General features: G+C 39.9%; 1 protein-coding gene across 1 annotated transcript in view; it reads left to right on the top strand.

Moving 5' to 3' along the window:
• The first annotated feature begins 3519 nt into the window (after positions 1-3519).
• The window catches only part of SNTG2 (syntrophin gamma 2), a 306614-nt gene continuing 284027 nt past the window's right edge, over positions 3520-26106 (top strand). The window contains exon 1 of the mRNA XM_072857795.1: positions 3520-3591. Within this exon, the coding sequence (XP_072713896.1) occupies positions 3520-3591 (72 nt within the window). The remainder of the gene's footprint in view (positions 3592-26106) is intronic.

The raw sequence follows: 26106 nt of genomic DNA, 5'->3' as shown, positions 1-26106 counted from the left end.
ACCTGACTTCAATAGCTGTGTGAATGTTTTTGTACAGATAGATAAATGTTTGTAATGTCTGCATAAGACATACCTACATTTTCTGGAAAATCTAATTATTGTCTTTCCTCCACTTCTCTTTAAAAAGTCTTTAACCTCGACACCTATTTGGCTTAGTAAAATAAATTATTTATTGTTTTAGTGGTAATAGTCTTCTGTTTCCATTCTCTAAGCCAAGTATCATCTCTGGGTGTGTGTTTGTATGCACAAATGCAAGCATATTTGTGAAATCAGAAGGAAACAAAAGACAGGTCTGTAATATGGTATCTTCCAAATTCAGCAGTTCGCATCTGTTTTCATGAATACTGATTTTATTCAAGTTTTTCACACAATTTGCAATTTTCCTATTGTCAGCTAAGTCAGATCTTAATGAAACTTTGTGGCCATTATCTAATGTAACACCCCAAAATCATGAGTTTGACTTAAAATCATGGTATATTACTGAAAACATTCAGCATTCTCTTGACTTACTCTCTCTTTGTATGATTATTTTCTTGATATTTTGTAGATTTTTATGAAATCTCAAGGGCTAGAAATTTTCAAATAATTGCCTTATTTCAAATTATAGGATTTAATGTAATCCAGAAAAATAAAAACTGTCATCACTAAAATAGCTACTTGACAGCTAGCTTCCATTAGTTATATTTCAGGAGTGGCAAAAGCAAAACCTTTTGCAGGATCAGGAATGCAGTGAAACTGAAAAATTAAGAACAGAGGAAAGGGAAAAATGCTTTTCGCTAGTAACAAACTGAACCAGGCATCAACTCCTAAAAAGCTCATAGGTTTCTTAAGCTATTAAACCTGAGTGTCCCTTGAAAATAAAGACATTTATTAAATGAGACTATCACAAATTGGCTTAGCTCAAATTACATACAAAATAATGAATTTATTTTTTCCTAATCCTCCCCCAAATCATATGTAGCCACTTACTTTCAGAACCATAGAATATGATTTTGTGAAGTGTACTCATTAAATCCAAAAAGAGCTAAGCATTAGTAGTTCCTTAGCTGTCTGATGTTATCCAGTTTTCAGTGAAATCCGTAAATCATTTATGTAATTGTCAATGTTAAGATAAGCTTCTCAGGAAGTTATATATTATCTGCAAGGCTTATTATAGCCAATTGACAAAGATTTTTAAGTTTAAAAAGTACAGCTTGTAGATAAATAGAAACATGCTGAAAAGTAAGGAGTTTCTGTTTTATTTATCTTTGCAAGACATTTCCCATATATATTCCCTGTACATTATCATACTGCTATGCCATTTATTTTGTATTCACACTAACTTGCATGTCTGCTTTTTAATCCCCATTTATGCACCATATTTATGAAAGAAGAGCATGAAGAAGAACCATGAGAAGAAAAGATGGGTGTGATAACAAATTTGTAATCACAGCAAAACTATCATCCATACTAGCAAATATCCATCAGGACAGCTACTGCTATTTGCTGGTTCCTGGCAACTCCCAGCCCTTGGAGCCTGGGGCAATCCATCTCCAAACAGGCTGCAGCTCATGTGTGTGGCTTTGCTTTCCTTGATTGTCTTTAACCTTAAGTAGAAAGACTCACACCTCTCACAGTGCCAGCACAATCTGTGTGCACATAAGTTTGTACGGTCAGTTAGGCTGTGGCCCAGACTCATCTTCTCTAACATTTCACACTGCCAGCGTGTTGTCACACACTTTTCTACAGGCATGGAGTGAGATAAATGGCTTTTTTACGCACACGATGGATTGGGGCAGATTGGCTTGAGTGTGAGCTCCACCTCTTTAGGAGAATGGCACTGACTCCTTGCTGCATGGCAAACTCCAAGCCTCCGGGCATGGCAAAGAAAACAACTCGGGCACAGACGGAGGGCCCCAACCACCCCTGGAGAACAACTGAAACCCCATAGCCCCGCAGAGCAAACTGCCCTCTTGTCCACTTCTCCCCATCTTCTGCGGGCCTCTGGAACGTGCAAAGATGAATCAGTAGACAGAAATGGCAAGCAGCATTTGCTTGTAGTAAGATACGGCTTTATGGAGAAGTCAGGTATTTTTGGACAAGGAGACCTGGGGAGAGAGCAGTTCATACTAGGGTAAAATATAGCAGTGGCAGGCAGTGGTTTGTATGGAGTTACCTCCAAGTAGATGATGCACACTTCTTTCCTGCTTAACTCTTGTGCTGCTTTTACAAAAGCTTTTGCAACAAATAGTAAAATTAGGTAGAGAAAATCTTTAAAATTAACTTTAGAAGAAGTCTGGCCAGCTCCACTCACCCTTTTTTCTTGTTATATATTTGTGTGTGATGATAGCTTCTCATCCTTGCATGATAAGGCAGAGGCTTCAAAAGGGAATAGAGCTGTCTTTTCAAATTACACTTAGATAAGAAAACAGAAGGGTATGTGAAACACTGATCTTCTTAAATAAACTGATGGGAAAAGTTAAGAGCTTTCCCCTCTCTCCCCTCAGAGAAGAAAAATATGTCTACTAATAGAGTAGTATGTCAAGGACCAGGCTGAACCTCTTCTTAGGATCAGCCTGGGCATTGCCACCACAGGCCTACAAGAAGTTCCCCGAAAACTGATGGCCCAGGCCACGGGCCATGGTTAGGAACATGGATGAAGGCCAAGGATCAACCGAAGAGCAAAAGCTGATGGCAATGTTCAGGGGTGGGGACTTTTCCCACTGAAAGGCAGATTGCCCTGTGTTATCCAATGTCAAGGGTACCAAGAATATTTGACAGATGTCAAACCGCTCTTGGTTTTGATTTGGGGATCAACGAGTTAAGGCTGCGTGCTTTACTGTGGCGGAGGCCGTGTGTGGCTGTGGCTTATGACCCCGACGCCAGGTGCAATTGCCCGGTATGGCCCGCAGGCAAGGCGGGGCGGGGGGGCAGCCGCCGGCTGTGGCAGCACCCCCCGCACCAGCCTCCCACCTTCCACGGGCTTAACTCCACCTGCCCGACGGCCTTCCCCGGGGGAAGAGCGCGGGAGACCGGAGCTCAAACCCGCCCTTGCCTCAGGCTGCCGCCCCGCAGGGAAGCGGCGCCGGTCGGGAGCCCCGCGGGGAGGCGCGGGCGGGCCAAGCCGTGCCGTGCCGTGCCGTGCCGGGGAGGAGCGCGGCAGCGCTCGTAGCAGCACCCAGAGCTCATCCGTCGGGATGCGGCCGCAGAGGGGAGGGGAGCGAGAGCGGCGGCGCCTTCCCCCGGAGAAGAGCGAAGTTAAATAGCCAGAGCGACTCCGCCGCCTTCCTCTCCCCTCCTGGCTCCGAGCCTCTGGCGAGCCCCCCCACCTCCCACCCCCCGCCCGCCCTGCCGGTGCCGCCGCCCCACCCTGGCCGCGGGCAGCGGGGCAGAGCCCGCAGCGGTGCGGTGCGAGCCTGCCCCACGGAGCCGGGACGCCGGCGCCGCCGGTAGGGGCGGTCGTTGGGGAGTCGGTGCCTGAGGCGCCGCGTCCCGCCGAGCCGCCCGTCTGAGAGGACTACGCCAGCTGCATGGGAGGAGATGAGCGTGGCGGGGAAACAGCCTCCTCCAGCACCGCTCGAGCGCCCCGGCAGCCTGCTCGTCCCCACCTGGGCAAGTACCCGCTTTCCCCTCGGCCCGTCCCAGTACCAACTCCCGCGGCGGGGCGGGGGGTGGGGAGGGTCCCGCCGGCGGCGCTGCCCGGAGGGCGGGAGGGAGGCGCCTGCGGGAGGGGAACGGGAAGCGGCCCGGCCTGCCAGCCCTGCACGACGCCGAGGGGCTCTCGGAGGGACGAGGCGGCAGCTGCCGAGGCTCAGCGCGGCTCCCTCAGGCGGGGCGCGCTCCTTCCCGCGCTTCGCCCCCTCAGCCCGACACCGGCCGCGGGGGTGAGGAGCCGGGCGGGCACCGGCGGTTCGAGCGCGGTCGGGTGGGATTTGCCCCCCGCGCTGTGGGGGTTGGACCTGCTGTAATCGGGATTTTCAACCCGCCGTGACAGGTTGCAGCGTGAAGGTCGAGTTTCCTGGGGACAGCGTAGAATCGCCCCGTTTGTAACACAGCTGCAAGCCTGTGCTGGCAAAAAAAAATAGCTGCTTCGACGTATTTAGCACCTCACGCACTTTTAAGAGAAGCCCGTGAGGGAGTTGGAAAATAACTTGCTACTTCACGGCAGCGTATTTGGAAAATCATTTATGAATGATGCCCTCTGACGGCGGTTCTCAGCTGTCCCTGATTTATATAAAATGTAGTAGGTATGCCCTGCGTATGTTTTAAAGTCATTACAGACTCTCTGGTTTACTGTGCTGCTCCTTTTGGCAGGTAAAGTTGTTTTGTTCAAGTGTAATTGCAGTGTTTTTCAATCACCATCTAAAAACTTATTCATTGCATTTATATAAAATAGTTTGCCGGTGCTAAAATAAACAGCCCTTTATTTCTTTTTGCCCTGTCCTTCAAGCTATTTCTGTGACCACAGCCTTGTGATTTTTAAAGGAACACTGTGTTACCCTCCTCATGTTCTATCCAGAATGTTGTTTAGAACAGCTGTAGGAAGGATGACTTAAAGATGTGTTCCCTCTCACAGTGAATTCATAACTGCTTTGAGCCTCTGTAGTCATAAGACTGAGTAAATTTTGGAAGATGCAAGTGGAGGAGCAAAAGATAGAGGATACCTGACATCATAAGCATGTACAACTGCACGGAAATCTGTGGAAACAAACTGTTGTCTTGTCCTGGTTGGCTTTCGCACTGTAGGCACTGTATATTTGCATCTGTCTTTTGACAGTCTGTGACTTTTGACTGAAGAGATGCAAACATTTAACCTTTGGGTTTCTAGAATTTCTATAATTCAAAAGGAAGTAATCGAATTAAAGCTGCTGTAGCATCCTCTGTGTTTTAAAGCTGTTCCACAGCTCTTAATTTGTAAGACCTGTTCCTGAACTGCAAAAATAATCTGTGCAGCAATTACCTAAAATGTTAACAGCTGTATGGCAGTTCAGAATATTTCAGCGTTAAAGGTGAGGAATAATCACTATCATTAGGTGAAATTTATGACTGGTATTCTTGTAGTTGTGTTAAATGTGTATGTTTAAGGCCAATAGGACATGCTGTTCCTGCTGATACTCATGAGACTTCTGCCTGGAGCTGAACTAGACGCTGAATGAATGGTGAACTGACCTTTTGGACAAGAGTGGTAGGAACTAAAGGCTTGTGGCTACATAGTTTACCTGGACCCTAAATGGGAAATAGTGCCATGAATCTAAAGCTTTGGCAAGCTGTCTGTTTCCAATAAACACAGAACAACTTAGCCTTACTTTCCAGAGTATTTTAAATGGAGGTGTATGATTGAAAGAAGGCATGTGTATATATTCTTAAAAAAAAGTCGTATAGACTTTAAGTTCAACAGGGACATCTTACGGCAGATATTTATTTAGGTGAGTTCATAACTGCCTGGCTCCCCAGAGTTGCCGTGTCCTCAACCTCTGCAGAGAAGTATGCTCAAAACGTCTTAAAAAATAAGGACTTATTTTATAATTAACTGTGATAAGTGCTTGACTTGCATCTTCTTGAGTTATTTAACAGTATTGGAATCTAGGTCTGTTTACCTTGCTAAAAGAAAAATATATATTTTAGTATCGGTGTATTGACTGTGTCTGTGCACATTTTTCTCAGAAATAAGGTACAATAACACTAGTTGCAATTTAACTACTGAATATTGCATGCTGAGTCCAATTCATTGTTTGGGATTGTGGTAGCTAGGCAGTCTTAATACTTAAAAGTACATGTATTTTTTTCTTCTCTTCAGAAGGGTGACAATTAAATACTATTCCTTGGAAAGTAACTCAGCATACTTTTAAATTAAAGACAGAATATTAGATTTGAAATACAATACTAATGTATTTTGTACGCCTGTATTTTTAACACTAACAAGCTCTTTTAAGAATGTTTCTCACAATATATCTATAAACTTCTTGAAGTACAGTTGTTTATGCTGTTCTATAGAACTGAAGTTTCAGTCAGACCTTGTCTCTAATGTTTTGCCAGTCCTAGTGTAATTTCTGATACTTGTTTCATTCGGGATCAGACACATATTCTTATTGAGCTGATTTCAGAAAGCAGCATATGTTTCCTCTACCTGTAGAGAACTTTTTGTTCTGATTTCTCATAGAATTCTTCCCCCTCTTTGCCCTTAGAAATATTCAAGAGGTCAAATCCCTTCGGAATTGTTACCCACTGTGTCAGTGTGCCTGTGGCATGATTTTACGTGGATTTTATGGTCTCATTGATCTAGTATGCCTTAGATACTCTGGTTTTCATTGTGTTGCCAGAAGCATGAAAGGGAATGATAGCCTTACAGTCACTTGTACTGTTGATATGCCAGGATTTTAAATAAAGAAATAAAAGTGTATAGCTCATTGCTATGTAGAAATAAACCTTGTCACTATTTTTTACTCTTTTTTTTTTTTTTTTTTTAGAATAGGGATTATTCTTTTAAACTTCTGTTGTGCGTGTTATGTGTGGTAGACCCAGTTTTCTAATAACTTCCATACACAACCACAAAAAAGCTATCAGTAGCCTTTTTTATTTTTTTCCCCAGCAGAAACCCAAAGGAAAAGATGACATGGAACTTTTTGGGATAGTGCTCTTTTCTGGAGTTACCCAAATTGTGAACTCACTAAGAAGAGGAAATGCAACACATGCAGATTTTCTGTTCCTTTCCTCTTTTCCTCTTTTTTTTTTTTCATTATGTCTATGTAATTTAGATACCTGGATAGAGATGCTAATATAAATAGTTACCTTAGTTACCTTTTTTTCTTTTTTTGGAAAGCAAGTCCTGGGGCATTGATGCTTTTTCAAAATTTGGCACCTACCAATACAGAAGCTTCCTGAAAGTGAACACTAGGTGTCATGTTACCACAAACATCGGTGTCTTGCCTTTTCCCTATCTATCTTTTCAGGGTCAACGTTTAATCTTGCCATTTTCCTAAAACAGATGTCCACTGTTAATATTCCACTCCAGTATTTTGGTAGGCTTGGACTGCATTCAGTCATACTGTATGTGACTGTAAGAAGCTTCAGCTTTCCTATGTTTTTTATTAAAAATTATATCAGCACTAAGGTGTCATGGATTTCAAGATTATTTCCAAGATCTGTCTACACCACAATACAAATCAATAGGATATACTTATTAATTGAAGCTTTTCCTCCCACACACTCATTTTCTATTAAAATTCGGGGCAAAAGCTGATTTCAGAAACTTTTGTCGTGAAGTGAACAGAATTTGTCTCCTGATTTGGGAATGGAAAACACAAGAAAACAGATGGCAGAGCTTCATGACAGGGAGGGGGTGTCCATGTATTCCATTGTGTGAAGCCTAATAATTACTTTACAGTGGAAATTTTGTTGACTTCCCACTAATTTGGGAAGATGTTTTTTCCCCTAAAAATCTGTGAAATTAATAGTTTCAAGATCCTGTTAAAGAAATTTACCAAGCACTTACTAAATATCAGAGTATTCAGATGTTTCATGTTTCTTCACTTGGCTTCCCTGCTGTCACAAACCAAATCTGAATCCTGCTTCTACCTGTATGTATCTCCATGAAAACAGTTATCAAACTGATAAAAGACATATTCAAGCTTATGGCTTTAACATCTTAATGGAAATAAGACTTGTGCCCACCTGCTGCTCTGAAAAACAATGTCTGATCTCAGAAAAAGAACAGCGTTGGCATTCTTTTTACACCTCAGATCTGTGTTTCATATTGTAAGCAATTTTTTTCTGATGTTTTAAACATTTTATGAGATGAATATAAATAGAATCACTTTCACTTGGGAGTGCAGAGACTGCTGAGAATAGAAATGGTAGCAGAGCTCAGCAGAAGGAACAGGGCATGACTGTGTTCCTACAACACTGACACCTGATATTGCTTGGCAGTGGCATCATAATAATAGAGACAGCAAACACAAATCAGACTCATTCAGGTTGAAAGGGACCTTGGGAGGTCCGCGAGCCTAACCTTCCCTTGACAGCAGTGACTGTGTTGAATTCAGACTGAGTTGCTCAGGTCTTTTCCCACTGCATCTTTAAAACCTCCAAGGATGGAGACTGCACAACCTCTCTGGGCAACGTGCTCCCTGCTGGGTTGTTTTCATGGTGAAGCAGGGGGCTGCTGTTAGATCCTCCCCCAAAGCCACTTCTTTAGGTTCAAGCAAGCCCAGCTTACTCAGCCTCTGCTCACAGGGGAAGTGCTCCAGCCTCCTGACCATTTTGGTGGGCATTGATTGGACTCAGTCCTGTTTGTCAATGTGTTTCTTGTATTGCAGGGCCAAAACTGTATGCCAAGTAAAGGGAAATGCTTACATGGATCATGTCTCTGTTGTTGCTGATGCTGCTAGCCTTCATGGCTGGCAGCATGCGCTGGTGACTCTGTGCAGCTTTTTGTCCACCAGAAGGATCCCTGGTCCTTTTCAGTATTACTCTCTTCCCCCCCAGTGTCTCCCAGAGAAATCCTAAGCAATGAAAGTTTTTGAAAAGCACATGACTAGTAAAAGTGCCTCTTCTTTTCCTCCATTAGTTAAGAATGAATGCATAACTTGAGGGGAGTTTAGCAGATTATTGTACTTGCTTTTTTGCGTGCTGTTTCATGTACTTCTCCCCCCCCCCCCCCCCCATCCCCTCCGCCAGAAGCGGGGAAGGGCTGATGCTGACTTTCATCTGAAGTTAAAATTCATGTACTATAAAACCTGCATGTTAAAGTAAAGTACTTGGAACAATTTAGTGGATTTGCTCATCCTTCATATCACTGACAAAGCTGACAGTTAAAGCCAACGGAGGCCCAAGATTGTGCTTCACTCCAGACACCCTTGGTCAATAGCACTCATTTGATACAGATATGATCTAAATTTTTTTTTTGTCTGTTTTCTTTGAAAAAGGCAGGCTCGTTCTGCTGTTCTGAACTCCTCTGTACCTGCTTGTCTGAACTTTCTGTTTGAAGACCAGTGTGACTCCAGCGAGAGCTGTCATGCTGGAACCCTTCTGCCACTCTTTATTTATGTATATCAGCAGGCGGATTTCTGTAATGCGATTTACAAACTCTCTAAAGGATATAACCTTGAAGAGCTGGAACCCTGTAGCACAATCTAATCAATATTATCTCATTTATCATCTCCTTGTGAAGTTCAGATTGTAGTAGGGACAAAATGCATTCGTATATTTAGAGAAGTTCTGGGCAGGAAAATCAATGCAAAACCTCGGTTCTTTTGTACTGTATTTAAAGAGGCATAGTACATGCTCATACTGTATGATTACCATAAAACCATTAGCCTTATAATGCTTCCCTCCACCATGCCAAACTTGCATGACTGTTTTATATTGACATGACTGTTGTTTTGGGATTTTTACCTTGGCACAGTTTATATGTGAATTCTAAGTCATCAGATGAATAAAAATTGAGGAGAAACTTTTCCCCTGAAAAGGCAAGTTCTATGTAATGCGATCTGCTGTGCAAACTGCATCCAGAGTAGCTTTTTTCATAGGCGGTTATCATCTGCACTATAAACATACTTCCCAGAGTCTGAGCAGCTGAGTCTCATAGCACTTCCTTGATCTAAAGCAGTACTGACTTCTGCACTTTACTTACGGAGATGTGTAGCAGAGAGGGGTTAATTGATTTGTGGAGGACCACAGAAGCAGTCTGGACCCAGACAGAGATGGAATCAAAGCCCTTCGATGTCAAATCTTTATCGTCAGCTCTTGATGATTCTTCCTTGCCACAAAATGGAAGTTTGATCATTGTACATTTTGATGGGAATTCCCCTTTTATGCCCAATTTTGCAGGAGGCCTAACAACAAATGGAAAGAGTTCAAATGGGGCTCAGGGTAGCTCAGCCTGTGTTTTGTGATGGGCTATTTTCACATAGCCAGTTGAAAAACAGTGCATTGGCTGCAGAGCTTCCACAGTGCTGTTATTATGGTTCATGCTAGTAACAGTTGTTAACATCTGTCTGTACACTGGATAAACTGTAAATAGTAGTATACTAAATTTCAGAGTACACTGTGAAGCGGGTGAGCATTATTGTTCCTACTTTACCAGTGGAGAAGCTGAAGGAAAGAGGTTTTAGTTAAGGTTTTGAGTTGTTTTTCTTCGTAAATTTGGATTGAGTAAGTTGTCTTTCAGTACTTTACATTTTCGGAATACATGATGAAACTTCCCCAAACATTATGTGGAGAACGTTTTTCAGTTTTAAAGTTTTCTTCTGTATCTCAATTAGATTTTCTTGGGGGTTTTTTTGGTTTTGTTTTTTTTCCCTTCAGTAAATCACGCACTATCTTGTCCCGTCCAATAACGGATGTGGACTTCTTTGGAGAATACTCATTCATTTAACTTAGGAGCACAAACATACTTGCTTCTGCTGCTGGTATAACTAAGGAGTAGTGTGTTTAGCATCACCATGAATTTTAATATATTATATTATGTAGCTTATATAATAGCTAATATGTAACATGAAAAATACAGAACAAGTATACACATCCAAACCAGTGCTAAATGGTATGGGAGATAGTAATGAATATTTATTTTGTTTCCTCTATAGAAGCTGTCTTTTTCCTTTAGGTGCATGTGAAACTACTAAGTTTATTGGAGGAAAGTATCAGAAGAATTGATCTCATATTGGATATCATGAGGACGCATGCATATATGAACACTGTTCATCACAAGCATGTGTTGCCATTTTCCTCTCCAGCAAAGGCTGTTCAATCAACAGGCAAAGAGATGGATTTTTCATTTGTTTCACTGGCTGCAGCTAAGACATAGATACTGCAAGGAAATTCATAGGCACATATCTTTCCATACAAATCCTGTCTAACAGTATTAAGTCATGTTTTTAGAAAGGCTTAAGGAATTACTCATAGGTGTTTAATAAAATGCAGGTTTCTTCTACACTAATAAAATATTCTACTCTTTTCCAGCAGGCATTACAATCTAATTTTATATGATGTGTCTTTTCCTCTATTTTTTTCAACGTATCCTGCTGTCTTACACAGCATTTTTGTAAATGGAGCATTTAGATGTTCTTCTGCCACCCTTCACGAGCCCTGACGGAATGGCAGTATAAGGATATACTGTAATCTGTGCTGTGTGCTCATTTTCAGAGTACAGTTGAAGCATAAGTAAGCATATGTTGCCAGTTCAGTCTGACAGTCTTATTTTGTGATGTAGCTATTGCTTTTTATAAAATCTTTTCCTTTTCTAGTTTTGAATTGTCAGTGTAGTTATCAGTTGCATCAACACACTGTTTTATGCAACTATTTATTGTACTTTTCATTTAAAAGATGAATTAATTACTAAGGCATCTGGTGCGTCATATGGTGCATATGCTGGATGTGCTAAACAGAATAGTCTTTTTTAAATAATAAGAGAAAAATGACATTACATGAAAGGATTAGACTTTTTAGTGGGCTTTGAAGAGTAACTTCACTGTATGAAAATCTCCAAGGCTGTTATTCAGGATTTTGTGATCATTAAAGGAATCTTTGGTTCTACTGGAACAAGTGTGCTTACCTGTATGTGTCTGTACTCGTAATATGTGAAAAATAGAGGGGAAAAAAAGACACTATTTTCTGACAAGAACTTTATTATACATGGGCTAGTTATATGATACTTCTTCCAAGTGATAATCACAGCATAGGTTATGGGTAATATCATTTACAATTCATAAGGCAAGAAATTTTTATTCTTACTGTTTATAGAAATTATATATCCTCCAAGGTTATCAAACACTAAATTAAGACCTTCTCAGTCTTCAGATAACCTATAGGTAATAGTGTTGTGGTTTAGCCCCAGCCGGCAACTAAGCACCACGGAGCCGCTTGCTCACTCCCCCCTGGTGGGATGGGGGAGAGAATCGGAAGAGCAAAAGTAAGAAAACTCGAGGGTTGAGATAAAGACAGTTTAATAGGTAAAGCAAAAGCCGCGCACGCAAGCAAAGCAAAGCAAGGAATTCCTTCACTACTTCCCATCAGCAGGCAGGTGTTCAGCCATCTCCAGGAAAGCAGGGCTCCATCATGCGTAGTGGTTACTTGGAAAGACAAACGCCATCACTCCAAATGTCCCCCCCTTCCTTCTTCTTCCCCAGCTTTATATACTGAGCATGACGTCATGTGGTATGGAATAGCCCTTTGGTGAGTTTGGATCAACTGTCCCAGCTGTGTCCCCTCCCAGCTTCTTCTGCACCTGGCAGAGCATGGGAAGCTGAAAAGTCCTTGACTAGTGCAGCAACAACTAAAACATCTCTGTATTATCAACACTGTTTTCAGCACAAATCCAAAACATCGCCCCATACCAGCCACTATAAAGAAAATTAACTCTATCTCAGCTGAAATCAGGACAAATAGATACACTTCAATCCACTGTATCTAACTCTGCACAAACCTCCAGTTTCGTTGGTATACTTAAGACAAACTTCACACTCATTTTACATTAGAAAACTACTGAAATCTGCCGTAGCCAAAGTTACCGACACCAGTTTAAGGTTGAATTACTAATTTGTTACATAATGTCATCTCCAAGGGAAGGATGGCAGAAATTGGATATGAGCCAATTTATTCACTGTTTACAGTTAAAAATTTTTGCTCCCAATCAAGTGAAATTCAATATGTATCACCCTTTTTACTTATAAAGTTTCTATCCAGTGTACCTTCCATTTTAAAAAAATTAATTTCCTCATTGAAATTACACTTCCAGAAGTTTTAACAGCTGTGTTTTTTTTGTTAAATGGGACATTAACAAAAGCATGGCACCGTCACAACTCAGTTTAAGCAGTCAAGGTTGGAGATGTAGCAGGATGTGTTGGTCTCAAAGGACTTTCAAAAGCAACATGATCTTTTCAGGAAACATACTGAATCCAAGAAGAAAGCAGTCTGCTTTAAGCATATCTAGCTTAGGAATATGTGGGTATTCCCAAAGGTAGATGGTCCAGGAAGGAAGTCTGAACTGTCAAAATGCTACCACAGCAACCTACTGGTGAGAATTAATGAACTGAAATTGTTTAGATCTGATTTGCATACACAACCTCAAAGAGCTTTCTGTTGTTTATGACAGTCAGGCAATATAAATTGTAGCTTGGAAGAATGCTTCCTTCTCCTGACTTTTACTACCTGTAATTGAACCTTTAGAGTAAGAAAACAAAAATTAGATTTGTAATTCTTACCAAGGGCAAACTTGTAGCAGTTGGAACCATCTTAATTATCTTGCGGGACTTAATACCCTCAAGCATATTTCTTTCACATCAGGAAAGAGGAAAGAATGGGTAATCTTTTACTAACTCTAAGTCAGGAAAAAACCCAAACCAACCACAATTAACAATCTGACTTGATTTGGTTTTTGTCACCTTTTCATTTTTTAGTTTATTGTGTGACTGATTGTGCTTATGTGCTATTGTGCTTATGTACTCCTCTACTTCTGTACTCCACTCATTTTTGCTCCTTCTTTGCTCCTTCAAGCTAATCCTTGCTTTACCTCCCCCCCCCCCCCCCAATATATTTTCAGGCTTTCTCGTTATCTGAACATGTACTCTTTATAGATGCTCCATTTCACAGTTTATCACACCAGTTGACAAGAAGTAAACAAAAATGAAGACAGTAGAAATATATATATTTTTTTTTTAAAGAACAGAAACATTATAGGGTAGTCATTAAAGGGAATGGATGTGAAAGGAGTGAGCAGGCAGACAGGTGTTACCTAGACCTCAGGGAGCACTGTGTTGTTTTTTCTGGGTGACTTGTGTCTGTGTGTAGCGGGGAAAGTCCATACTTTAGTCTCTGCTATCTCTGTTTCTCCTTTTCAGCTTTCAGCAGTTTGACAGACTTTCATAAATGTCAGTAAGGTTAACTTAATGTCTATTGGCTGTAGTTTTCATAGCTAAATATAATTAAATGTAGTAAACCTGCTTGAGTTGACTCTGTAATTCTCATAATTTTAGTGTCATTTTAATCTGACGAGGGTCAATCTAATTCTGTTCCACAAAAACATCTTGCTTCATCCATTTGTAGCATAAAATGAAGACTTCATCTTTTAAGATTTATAAAATTTCCCCTCTATTAGTCCAATATATGATTCATTGCCAAGCACCACAAAAAAAGTGCGAAGAGTGCTTCATGTATATTTTTTAAGCAATTACTGTTAGGGCTGTCTGCTCTGGGAGAACTATTAAAATATTTTTATATTTTGAAAATTAGCTTCAGACTATGATGCCTTACAAAAGTTATGACTTAGCCCAGCATATCTAGCAGGAGTAAGATAAATAAAAGTAAAACAAATCCACCAACCTATTGCCATGGTTTATGGCACTGAGGTGTGAGATGAATGTAATGCAGTTCTATAAATTCCTTTTGGATGGAATTTATAAATGGTAAAAAATAGATTGTTCTGTAGAGCATCATTATTTTTCAAGTATTTCTGTGAAACTTTGGCAAACAGACGCCAGTCAAGAGAGTATTAGCAATATAAGTTGAAAAACTCTTGTCTGAGGGAGAAGGGATCTTTTCTGTTTAAATTAAGTAATCAAAACATTCTCTGAAATGAAAGATGAGGGAACATTATTTAGGGGTAAGGATAATGTTTCTCTGTAACTGACTTGTCTGACTATGAGCTCCGCTTTTATTTGTGGTGTTGATGTTTCATTAGGAGGGCTTCTGCTCACTGAGAGCTAGTTTTCTATCTTAGATTTAATTGGATGTGACTTAAAAGAACAATCCAAGCAGTAGTTTGTGTTCTCTATATAAAATCTGCAAGAAATACTAAAAAGTATTTTCTTTCTTAAATATAATGGAAAATTGTCATCTTGAACATTATCACACAGAGTAAAAATTTAGATCCGCTAATTGTAAATTGCAATCTAAATAGTCTCTCATCAGCTTGCTTGATATTTACAGATCAAATATCTTGTGGAACTAATTTCATGTTTCTATGTGAAATTAAGGTGCTTTTACTAATGAGCTCTACACATACTTTTTATGACTGTTTCAGTTAACTGGAATGTAACAACTTGTCTTAGTTTTTCAGGACTTAGAAGTCTTCCAATCTCTCCACTGGTGGTACAGGGTAACCTATGATTTAGAGGTACAGCCATACCTCGAGGTCTGGGAGTTTCGTTGGATGTGGTCAAGTAACTGCTGTAGGAGCAGAATAATACTCCATTCAGATTGCACCCTTCTGAAGATAGGTTTTGGTGTCTTTTACCTTGTGTAGGTGGGAATTACTGGCTACCGACTACATGGCATAGCTCCCAGCACTAAAATGCATTTGATCATACTGTTAAACTGTTAGCATTTTCCTCAGCATAATTTTGTCCTAGGCTAATTAGCAGTCTTCCGGACAATATCCAGACTGTGACTTGGGACCGTTCTTGTGGGCAGCATGATTGTGGTTCATGTCTTCAGAGGGGGCAAAAGTGCTTAGATTCACTGATACGAGCTGTGCCAGCTGACCTCCAGGCCCTCAGCTGCTTTATTTGCTTGTATAGATGCTACCACTTAGACTTGTCCTCTTTGCTGTAGCTGTCCCATTTGTTAGTGGTACTAACCTGATGTGCTCAGAAGTGTTTGAGACTTGCTGACTCCTTTATTCCGGGGAATTTACCACCAATGAGCTGAGTAAAGGACTTGTTTTTTTCAAAATAAACAAATACTTATATACTCTCTGGCTTGCAGAACAAAGCATAAAATGGTGATGGAAAATATTCCATTTCAGAGAGTCTTTATTTCATCCTAGGACACATGCATTAATATTTTACTTTGGATTAGGGACATGGTTTTCAGGTGACTCTCATTATCATCCGTATTTATTGCCATGTAGTCTGTGTTTGGAGTGCACGAAAGGTACATCCTATGTTGGTAAGTAGTGCATCTGAATACGAGTAGATTTGTGGAGTAAAACAGAGGGACTGAACATTCATGCTATATGAATCTCCAGGTTTTTATTTCAGATTAGCTCTCGCCTGATCCGGTGGACTGAACACCCATTAGTGGCTGGGCTGTCTAGGTTTGCCCCTGGAGCGTACCTCCAGCTCATGTGCTCTGAGATCATGCTACAATGCAGACCACAGCATGAGAAGTGGGAATGACTGGGGGAGATTTGCTTCAAAAATCTACTTCTAGTGTGAACTAAAATGCTGATACAGAAGCATCCACGCTTCATGTCTTTCAGATAGAACTAAACTGAAAGATGGTTCATAGATGCACCTGATTAATTGCAGCCACTAATGAGGGTTCAGTCCATGGGACCATGCTATAGCAAGTCCAAAATAAAACCTCCCCAAAATGCCCATCATAGGAGTGTTGTGTCCTTGACAAAAGCAGTTTTGCTCTGCAGGTCTACTTCTCTTGTAATGCATTACTAGTCTGTCTGGATATAGGCTCAATAAATTCTATGTTTTCATATTCCAAATGTGATTAAAAGATGCAGCCACCTCATTATCTGTGTTCTCTCTCCCTCTCCCTCTCTCTCTCCAGTAGTATACAAATGAGGAGAGTACCTGTCTCTTCCTTGCCTTCCCCTGCTAAACCCCCAACTTTCCTTAGAATATTTAGGCTCTAGTATAATGCTGTAGATCAGGCTGAAAGAATAAATGTTGACAGCTCTTTCTCTTCTTCCTCCTTACTACTCCTTCCCAATTTTCTTACATTTGAGAGGGTGTGATTTGAAGTATTATTCTCGGATGTGCTATGAGAAGTAAGATGGAACATATTCCCTCAATTTGCAAATTCCCTTAGTTACACAAACTGAGGAACTCTGTAGAGGAAAGAACTTCTGCTGCTTGTTTTGCTCTTCTTCATGGACTGCAGAGTACTCTTCATTACTTGGTTCTTTTAAGAAGTGAGGCAGAGCAGATTTGTGAAGAATATTCCAGGCAGTAGACATGGGTAATTTTTGAGGCATGAAAAACACCCTCTTTTTTGCTAGGGGATATTATTCTTCCTATTAATTCATCAGGAGAAGTTAGGAAATAAACTAAAGATTGGAGGAGATTAGAGTTAAAAAAAATATTTTGAAAATAATATTTCAGGCACTTTAATTCTGATTTAAAGCATCCTTGAACAAGGGATAACACCCATATCCTAGCAGTAATGTAGGACTTTTTCTGCCTACAAAAAGCACTATATAAATGTGACTGCACTTCCCAGTGCCCTAATGACTTAATTCCCAGTTATTCTCCCTTCCTGTTGCTGGTTGCCAGGTCTTGCTAGTATCTTGATGGTTAGTCTGCCAACAACTTGATTATAGTGGTGGTGAAGAGAAGTGAGTATATGACAAGAAGTTTTCTCGTTATGGATCATCCAAATGGCAGGAGAAAGAACTTTTCTGATTTGATCAAGTTTAAGGAGAATATACTTGGCTCTTCTTCAGGCATTACCTGTGTCTGTTTATAAACATTCCTTGCTATTTTGTCAGGCTTGATATTGTACTTTGGCTGGCACTTTGCTCTACTTTTCTTGCTCGTGTACTATGGGACCGCGCTCCTGGTGGGTAAGGACGCTGTCCCTGTCTGCCTCACGACCACTCTGAGCTCCCTGCTTACCTTCCCTGGTGGAGCAGCCCACTCTCGCTGCTCCCTGGCACCTGGAGACCCAAGCTGATCAGGATCAGACTGAGTTGATTCATCTGCATTTCTTCACTCCTTTGGCTTTACTCCTTTTCTTTGCTGCAGTTGAAGTCTGCTGTTACTTCGTTTGGTCTTTGCAGTAGGATATTTGCTCTTTGCAGCAGCTTTCTGTGTATCTGAAGACTGTCAATATTATCTTCTGTAGTGTAATCAGCATCAATTCCCTGACTCTTTGAATCATGCATTTTCTTTGCTATTGACTTTTTTCAGTTGGCCCATATCTGTCTGTAAAAATTGTTTATGGGACTCCAACTGTGGCCTGGTCAATATGCTGAGTCAAAAAGGATTGCTCTAGACATATCTCATGCAGTACTCATAATTACACATCCTGGAGCATGAAATAGATGATTGACTTACGTTTGGCTTGTGATTTTTCCCTAATCCTCCAATTTCTTTTATAAAAAAATAGGTTCCAATGTTTTTGTAGTTGTTTCTTTCTGTTACAATGGTTTTGTGTGCTTGACTGTGTTGTTTAGAATCCAGATTTACAGCTTTTTTGATAGCAGAAGCCCTTTAAAATCCCATTGCAAAGTGAACACTATTCTGTGGATAATTACCATATTCTGGGTATTATTAACAGGTTCACAGCTGAATTGATCATGACAAAGTTTAAATACTTATTTAAACATTAATTATTCTTTATAGCAGTGATAACCAGTTTAAACAAATGAGTTGGAGCTACTCTTTAAGATACCTAAAATACCTAGCTAATATGTGAGTCATGATTCCTAGATCCAAGGTTCAAGTTTAGATTTGGTGGAATCTCCATCCTTAAAGATGCACAAAGTCATCTGAGCGATCTGTTCTATTGCAGTTTCATGGTGAAGGTGTTTTTCATTCATCGCAATTGTAATTCTAATAATTATATCTAAAAAGAAGAAAATGAAGAAACACAAGTAGATGAAGGCCACCTTTCAAAAGCTAAATTGTTTTACCACTCACTGTCTTCTCCTCTAAAAGAGAAAATCTGTAGAAGAGTACAATTTTGAGGATTATGAAATGTTCTTAACTTTCTCTCTTCTTCTCCAGAGTTTTTTGACTATTAGAATTATTTTATGAAGGAGAATAAAGGAAGCCTCAATTACAGGCATTTTAAGAGTATATTAAATACAGATTTGGCCATGACTTTTATCTTCTTGATCAAGGAAACTTCTGGATCTAAGTGATGTAAGATCTTAGTGTATCTTAATACTAATAAACAAAGAGAATTATTTTCTGTCTTGCTGTGACTTATTTTACTGCATGAGATTACTTTTGTAATGGTGAAATGTGTAGCTAATTAGGTCCAACCATCTCTCTCCCAGAGTGGAGTGACAGACTAGACGCCTCCTCCACGAGCAAGAATGTCCATCACGATACTCAAGATGATAAGTAGACGTGGCAGGATAAGAGCTTTGTTGAACAGGGAACTCATGACTAAGTGCCAGTGCAAAAATGCAGCAAAGATAGACTACAAAGGAGGAATTTAGAAACATTGCATGGTTGTGTGGGAACGGTGTCAGGACAGTCAAAGCTCATCTGGAGTTAAGACTTGCAAGGGACACTGAGGGCAACAAGAAGAGCTTCTATCACTATATTGGTAGTAAAAGGCTGAACAAGGGACATGTGGGACTGTTGCTGAATGGGGCAGGTGAAAGTGGACACAAAGCTGAGGTACTCTGGGATGAGAGGAAACAGCCTCAGGTTGTGCCAGGGGAGGTCTACATTGGCTATTAGGAAAAATTTCTACACTGAAAGGGTTATCAAGCATTGGAACAGGCTGCCCAGGGAAGTGGCTGAGTCACCATCCCTGGACGTATTTAAAAGATGTGTACATGTGGCACTGAGGGATCTGGTTTAGTGGTGGACTTGGCAGTGCTAGGTTTACAGTTGGACTTGATGATCTTAAAGGTCTTTTCCAACCTAAATGATTCTATGATTCTACTTGATGCCTTCTTTGCCGCAGTCTTCAGCTATCAGGTGTCCCAGGCCTCTGCTTTTCAGGATAGTCTAAGGAGAACTACCAGTAGTGGATGAGGGTCAAGGCAGAGTTTCCTTGCAAGAACTCCATAGGACCCGATGGGCTGCATCCAAGTATGCTGAGGGCACTGGCTGATGTCCTTGCAAGGCCACTCTCTATCATCTTTGAAAGATCATAGACATCAGGGGAGCTTTCAGATGAGTAGAGAAAGGCAGATGTTGCATCCATCTTAAAAACAGCCCTAAAGGGTGATATGGGGAAATACAGGCTGGCAGCCTCACTTTGGGCCTTCACAACACTGTGGAGTGACTCCTCTTGGAACGTGTGAAGGAGATTTCATGGGTGCATGAAGGAGAAGAAGGTGATTGTGAACAGTCAGCATGGACTTAGCAAGGGTAGATCATGCCTGACCAACCTGATTGCCTTCTATGAGAAAATGATGGGATTTGTGTACAAAGGGAGAGTGGCAGATGTTGTTTACCTGTACTTCAGTAAGGCTTTTGAAACTGTCTTCCACAATGTTCTTGTATCAAGGATGCAGGTACATTATGGTCTGGATGGGTGAACAACCACGTGGGTGAGAAACAAACTGAATGGCTGGACTTTGGGGATAGTGGTTATGGATCAAACTCTACCTGTCTTAGCTGACCCTGCTTTGAGCAGGAGACTGCACTACAGACCTCCAGAGAGTGCCTTCCACCCTCAATCGTACTGTGATTTGATGAGTCTGTGTGGTGCTTCCAAGAAGTGAAGTATAGGTAAGATAACCTGGTTGGAATTACAGAATTAGTGTCCAGTACTTTCTTTTCAGGTAATGTACTAATTAGTGTAATAATGTTTGATTTTTGTCAGTGAAAAAAAAAAAAATTGTCATGTTATGTTAAGGCTCTTGCTCCTTTGAAGATGCTGGAAATAAAATGAATTAGAATCATAGAATCATTAAGATTGGAAAAGACCTCTGAGATCATCTAGTCCAACCATCAACCCACCACCTACATGCCTACTAAACCATTAGGTCAGAAGGAGATCTAATCCCCAGTCAAAACATGGGAAAGCCACACAATAAAATGGCCATTAGTCCAGAAATACCACATCAGATGGACACTGTGTTATTAAACAACAACTAGGAATATTTTATTTTCTACTATAAAGATTTAACTTTATGGATATATATCAGTGGGACAGAGAAAGTATTTTCTAGGAGACTTTTGAAAGCTCATGTTTTAATTTTTTTTTTCTATAATGTGAAATGTATGATGCTCTTCTGCAGCCATTCTTTTATTAAAACCGTGAAAATGCCAGCATTCAGTAATGAGTTTTTATTTTCATAAGAGCAATTTAAAGTAGGCAAAATTTATTAAAGATGTATTATTGGGGACAGACAGAACTACATATGTATTATTGGGGACAGACAGAACTACATTTCAAATTCAAACCCAGCTTTGCTGTTACAATTTTTAATTACTTCATATCAGATCTTTTAAAATAGTAGCTGAGAAGGTGTTATAAATGTGTTGTGCTCTTCAGGATTTTCATTACAATAGAAGTACTCAAATCATGAACCAGCTGAGCAGAACTTGGAAACTCAACTTTTCTTTTTTTTTTTTAAAAAAAAAAACAGGACAGAAAACCAACAAACCTGGTCTGTAACCATGGAGAAAATTATATGCATTTAAAAAGATGAAAAACTAACTAAAACATGCAGAGATATAAAAAGAAAGAAGTGGACTGAGCAAAATGCAGAGGGGAAATAGGAGAAATGAACAAGAACTGAGACATATTAATTATTTTCAGCAAAACTTTTTCTTTTTTCTTCTGCAGCTGTGGTTGTCTCGATTTTCTAGATATAACTGAAATAGTTTATTTATCTCAAGCAGTAAAACACTAAGCAGATCTCTTTTCTATATTAACTGCTGTGTGGAAATCCGAGTAAATAACATCTGCATTTATTTCACAACTTACATTAACAACTAAAGCTTAATTATTTCTTTCTTCATTTTCATCCTTATAATATTAAGCACTCCACATGGATTGTTACACTTTTGTGTAACTTTAGATCCACTGGATCTCATGAATATAAATGCAATTTCTGTGGGATGTGTTAACTTCAATCAGAGTGCAGAGTATATAAATCTGTATGTTTGTAACTAAATTGTCAAAGTTAGGCCTGAGTCTTATTTTCCCTTGTGCATGAGTGTGCATATGCATAGTTTGTTTCCTTCCTGCCTGCCTCACCCCTCAGTAGTTCTGGAGATTTACAGAGCCAGATTGTGCTTCACATTTATGAAGAATTTCAGAGAACATGCTTTCATGTTCCATGAAGCATAGATTTCATTTGTGATGCATATGAAGGCTGAATGTAAATACCTTAAAGAAATGTACAGGAACAGTTTATGTGCAATTTAGCCCAGAGCATAGGAGTATACTAACACCCAACAAATTCTGAAAAGTTACTTTTTCAAAAAATGTGCAATCCAGATTTTTGCCTGAAATTACTCATAATTTCAAAAGGAAAAGAAATACATTTTTTACTGTTGCAAATTATGATAATTAATGCCTAGCATGTTTGGAAGTTTTATTGGATACGGATTTTACAAAACTCATTTGTTCCATATAGTGAAATATATAGCGAAAAGTTATTTGTGTGATCATTTTATTCCATTAATCTGTAGCAAAATAAATAAACCCCCCATTCTTCCTGTTTACAGGACTGTTTTACATGTTCTACAAAGTGCTTCTCTTCTGTAAATCCCAGCTGAGAAGGAAATTGTGGATGGTCTTAACTTTTTTAGGATAATTTTATTATGTTTTTCTGTACCAGGAAGAAGGATAGTGCTGTGTAGATTTGGGTAGGGACAGTGAGTTTTAGAAATTCTAATTGTAGATGTGAGCCATCAGATCATGGGTCCCAACTGGCTGAGGATAGCAATGACAGTAGGTTTATGTCAGGCTCGGTGACCTGTTCATTTGAATGTTGCATCCTCGTAACCTGAAGTGTAAAAATGAGGATATATACAAATGTTGTTTCTTACTATTTGGTATTCCTCTAACTTTGCATAACAGCTACTGATTTTTCTAAACTTGCTGTTTATGAGGTGGGCTCACACTTGAAGTTAGCAGAGTCACTAGCTAGTTTTGGAGTTTTTTAATATAATTTGCATTTCTAAATTTGATTGAAAGGGTTTGGAAAATGAAACAATTGTTTATTTACTCTTCCTCCTTCATCCACCCTTTCAGTCAAACATTTTGCACTCTTGTACTCTTAAGATACCATCTTTTCTCCCATAACATGTGTGGTTTTGGCTTTGTTCCCTGATCTGACACTGGAATGCCAGATTTTTTTCATACATTTGGGCTAGACTCTAGCCAAAATAAACTATTCCTTGTGTTTATAAACATAAGATAAATATTTATTAGTATTCAAAAGCTCTGAAGTGAAAATGGATTTTGAACCAGTGGAGGTAGTCAGTGACCACCAGTGTTTGTTAACTGTCCCCTCCTCTGGGAACCTTTTCCTTGCTGGGGATTAGCATGCACAGCTTGACTCTCAATGGCTCCATACGTTGCAGTATTGGATGAAATCCTTCTATGTTGGGCACCAGAAAATGGAGCTTTACAGGAATAGGTGTGTTGTTCCTACATTCTAGGAAGTTAGTCTGGCCAGCATCCAAGAGTGCCTATTTACTGAAGTCAAACTTAGCACCTTCCAAACTACATTAAAAACTGATTTTAGCATTACATTCTAGGTTCAATATACATTTTGACTCTTGCATTTGAAAATGGTAACTGTATGTATGTTCATAGAGTCTCCTATTCTGCAGCAAGTCAAACACTTTCAGACATACATATTGTGGGAAGTCAAAGCAAGTTTTGTTTCTTTCAGTTTGTTTTACCTAATAAGTTTCTTTTGGTCCATTAATGTTGTACAGACAATGTCACAAGTCTCTTCTATTTTGGCTATTGCATGGACCTACTTCTGCAATGTAATTTATAGTAATTGGATTACTGAATGACTATAATAGTTATCAAGAACTGAAGTAATAGATATAGGCAGAGTAATTTCATGCTTTTCAGATGAGATTATATTACATTTAGGATAGGTCACAAATGACTCCGTGACTTCACCAATTTTAATTAACTTTAATATCTAAGAAGAAAAAAGAACCTTGCTAAATTGTCAGTCCTTGTAACTTCAGTTGTTATTTTACAGCTAGCAGTTTTCTATGCAAAAGATTTTATCTTTTAATTTTTTTGGACATATTTCCTTTTCGTGGTCTTTTCAAAATGTTATTCTGGGCTGTCCTTGAAACTGAAGCGGGTGATCTGCTGGACCAAGATCAGTTCTTTGCCAACCTGCCAATCACTTTTCTGTTTGGGAGAGGACTGGTGTTGAAGCTTTGATGCATGTATTTCGATGTTTTTTCTGTGAAAGCCATTTAATGTGTGGCCTGAGATCTCTGTAATAAAATTGATGAGTTTTAGGGTTAAATACCAGGCCTCATATTCCCTCTCCTAAACCATGGAAACTTGCTCAAAGGCAGCGCTTGCGAAGTAGGCAGTGTGGTGCTTGTCACTGCTGTAGTACTAGTTACTGCCCTTGCTAATTTCTTTCCCTCTAAATTAATGTGTGCATGCCACTGAACCTAATATTTTCATATCCTAACTTTGTTTCCTCTAGACTTCTGTGTCATTTACTTAAATCACTAAAGCATGAAGGAAACCTCCTCCCAGCATGGCGGAAGTCTGCAGAGATGCTCATTTTAAGCACAACTCAGCTCTGTACTGTAATGGCTGTGCCATGCTGACAGAGGTTAGCCTAGTTGTACTGAAATAGTTTAATTTTCACAATTAGCGGGCCGCTGTAAATAGAACTTACTTTAAGGCTGAAAGAAAGAGCAGAATGTAAAATCTAAGTTACAGTATGGCATTTCACAAAGCCTTCGTGCCTTCAAAACCAGAAGCAATGCATTTTGTTGGTGGGAGTCAAGCATCTGAACCCTGAAGGTACCACCGGGCCACAGTGTCCCTACCCAAGGCCCGGGAGCCCCATCTGAGCCTGGCCCGGCACCCTCCGTCCCCACCTGAGCCACATGGGCACCGGCGGGCGCCAGCTTTCTTCCCGACTCGTTGTTTGGGTTTCCTGGCTTGGCCTTGGCTTGCACCTTTGCCTGATGCTCAGTGGTCTGTTGCCAGGACCACCCTTGCAGCCAGCTTGCCTCCTGCTCAGGAGCACCCCTTCCTCCTGCTGCTCCCTGACACCAAGCACCCGCCGTGCAGGAGCTGGCTGTGGCAGCTGGCTGGCCGCCACTGCTTCAGCGGTTGCCCGAGGCTGCGTTTAGTCCTGTACCAGCTAGTGTTTTTCCTCAGATAAGGTATAGAGCAGGATAAACGGCAAGCAAGTGGTATTGATTTTGTTTACATGTACAGAAAATATATGCAAAAAATACAATGGAAGGGATGTTATTTTCTGCCCCAAATAGCATTATATTCTCCAAAGTTATGAATTTCAAAACAGTAACAAAAGAAGTGAAGGTTTATAATGAAAAGCTTTATTAAATACACTGTCGAGTAATCTTTCAGGAGGCTGTTTGTTATAGCAATTCTCATGTTCATTATTAACAACTAAACAAAATAATGCAGATTGTAATAGCAAGTAATTTTTGTAATCTAATCAAACCATTTCAGTTTTGGAACGTGTTTCTTCTGGAATTTATGGACAAGCCATTACCATTTTGGCAAGACAGATTTATTATTTCTGGCTTCTCTGATAGGTGTCATGTTTCAAGTGATAATGAGTCTGTAACTTCACTTGGCAGTTTGTTTAATGATCTGGTGACTGTAATTTTTTCCTCTGGTAGGGATGCTAATGTACCCTACTGCGGCTTGAAGTGTTGCCTCTTGTTCTGTCATTAAGAACAAATGAAATTAATTAATTCTGATTTTCTTTCAAATCTGTAATGGTATGTTATAAAATAGTTGTCAACTCTACCGTCAGAATTTTCTTTCTAATGTGTCTGTGCTGTCCAGTAAAGGGTCTGATAAAATGACAACAGTAGTTGGAGATACAGAGTCAAATGAGGAATATTTCATCTTTGTGTTTCCATAGAGAAGCGATATTTCTGATTGCAAATCTCCTGTATTCTGGAGGAAGCTTGACCAAAACCCAGGAGAAAGCAACCTGTATGGGTTTTTTTCATATTCAAATAATGGAAATTGGTATTCATTGAAATTTGCAAATAATACAGCATATCTGTTTTCATCATTTCAAGTTGTTTCTGTATATAATAACACTTTGAATTGAAAATTCACAAGTTCATCATGAAGTAGGTTGGGAGATGGCAAATGGGGATGAGAAAGGTTAGGACAAATATAGGGTAGTGGTTTTTTTTTTCATGGGAGCCCAAAGTTATCATCACAACTGAGGACAGTGCTATAATGTGTAATCTTACTATTCTTAGCAGGAAATTAATTCTGAAACCTAGTAATGTCAGTGGCAATGTTGTATTACTAACTACC

Source organism: Ciconia boyciana, chromosome 3 (genome assembly GCF_034638445.1).
Source record: "Ciconia boyciana chromosome 3, ASM3463844v1, whole genome shotgun sequence".
NCBI classification, from domain to species: Eukaryota; Metazoa; Chordata; class Aves; order Ciconiiformes; family Ciconiidae; genus Ciconia; species Ciconia boyciana.
Note: the sequence above shows the minus strand (reverse complement) of the source record. Positions and strands in the feature narration are given on the sequence as shown.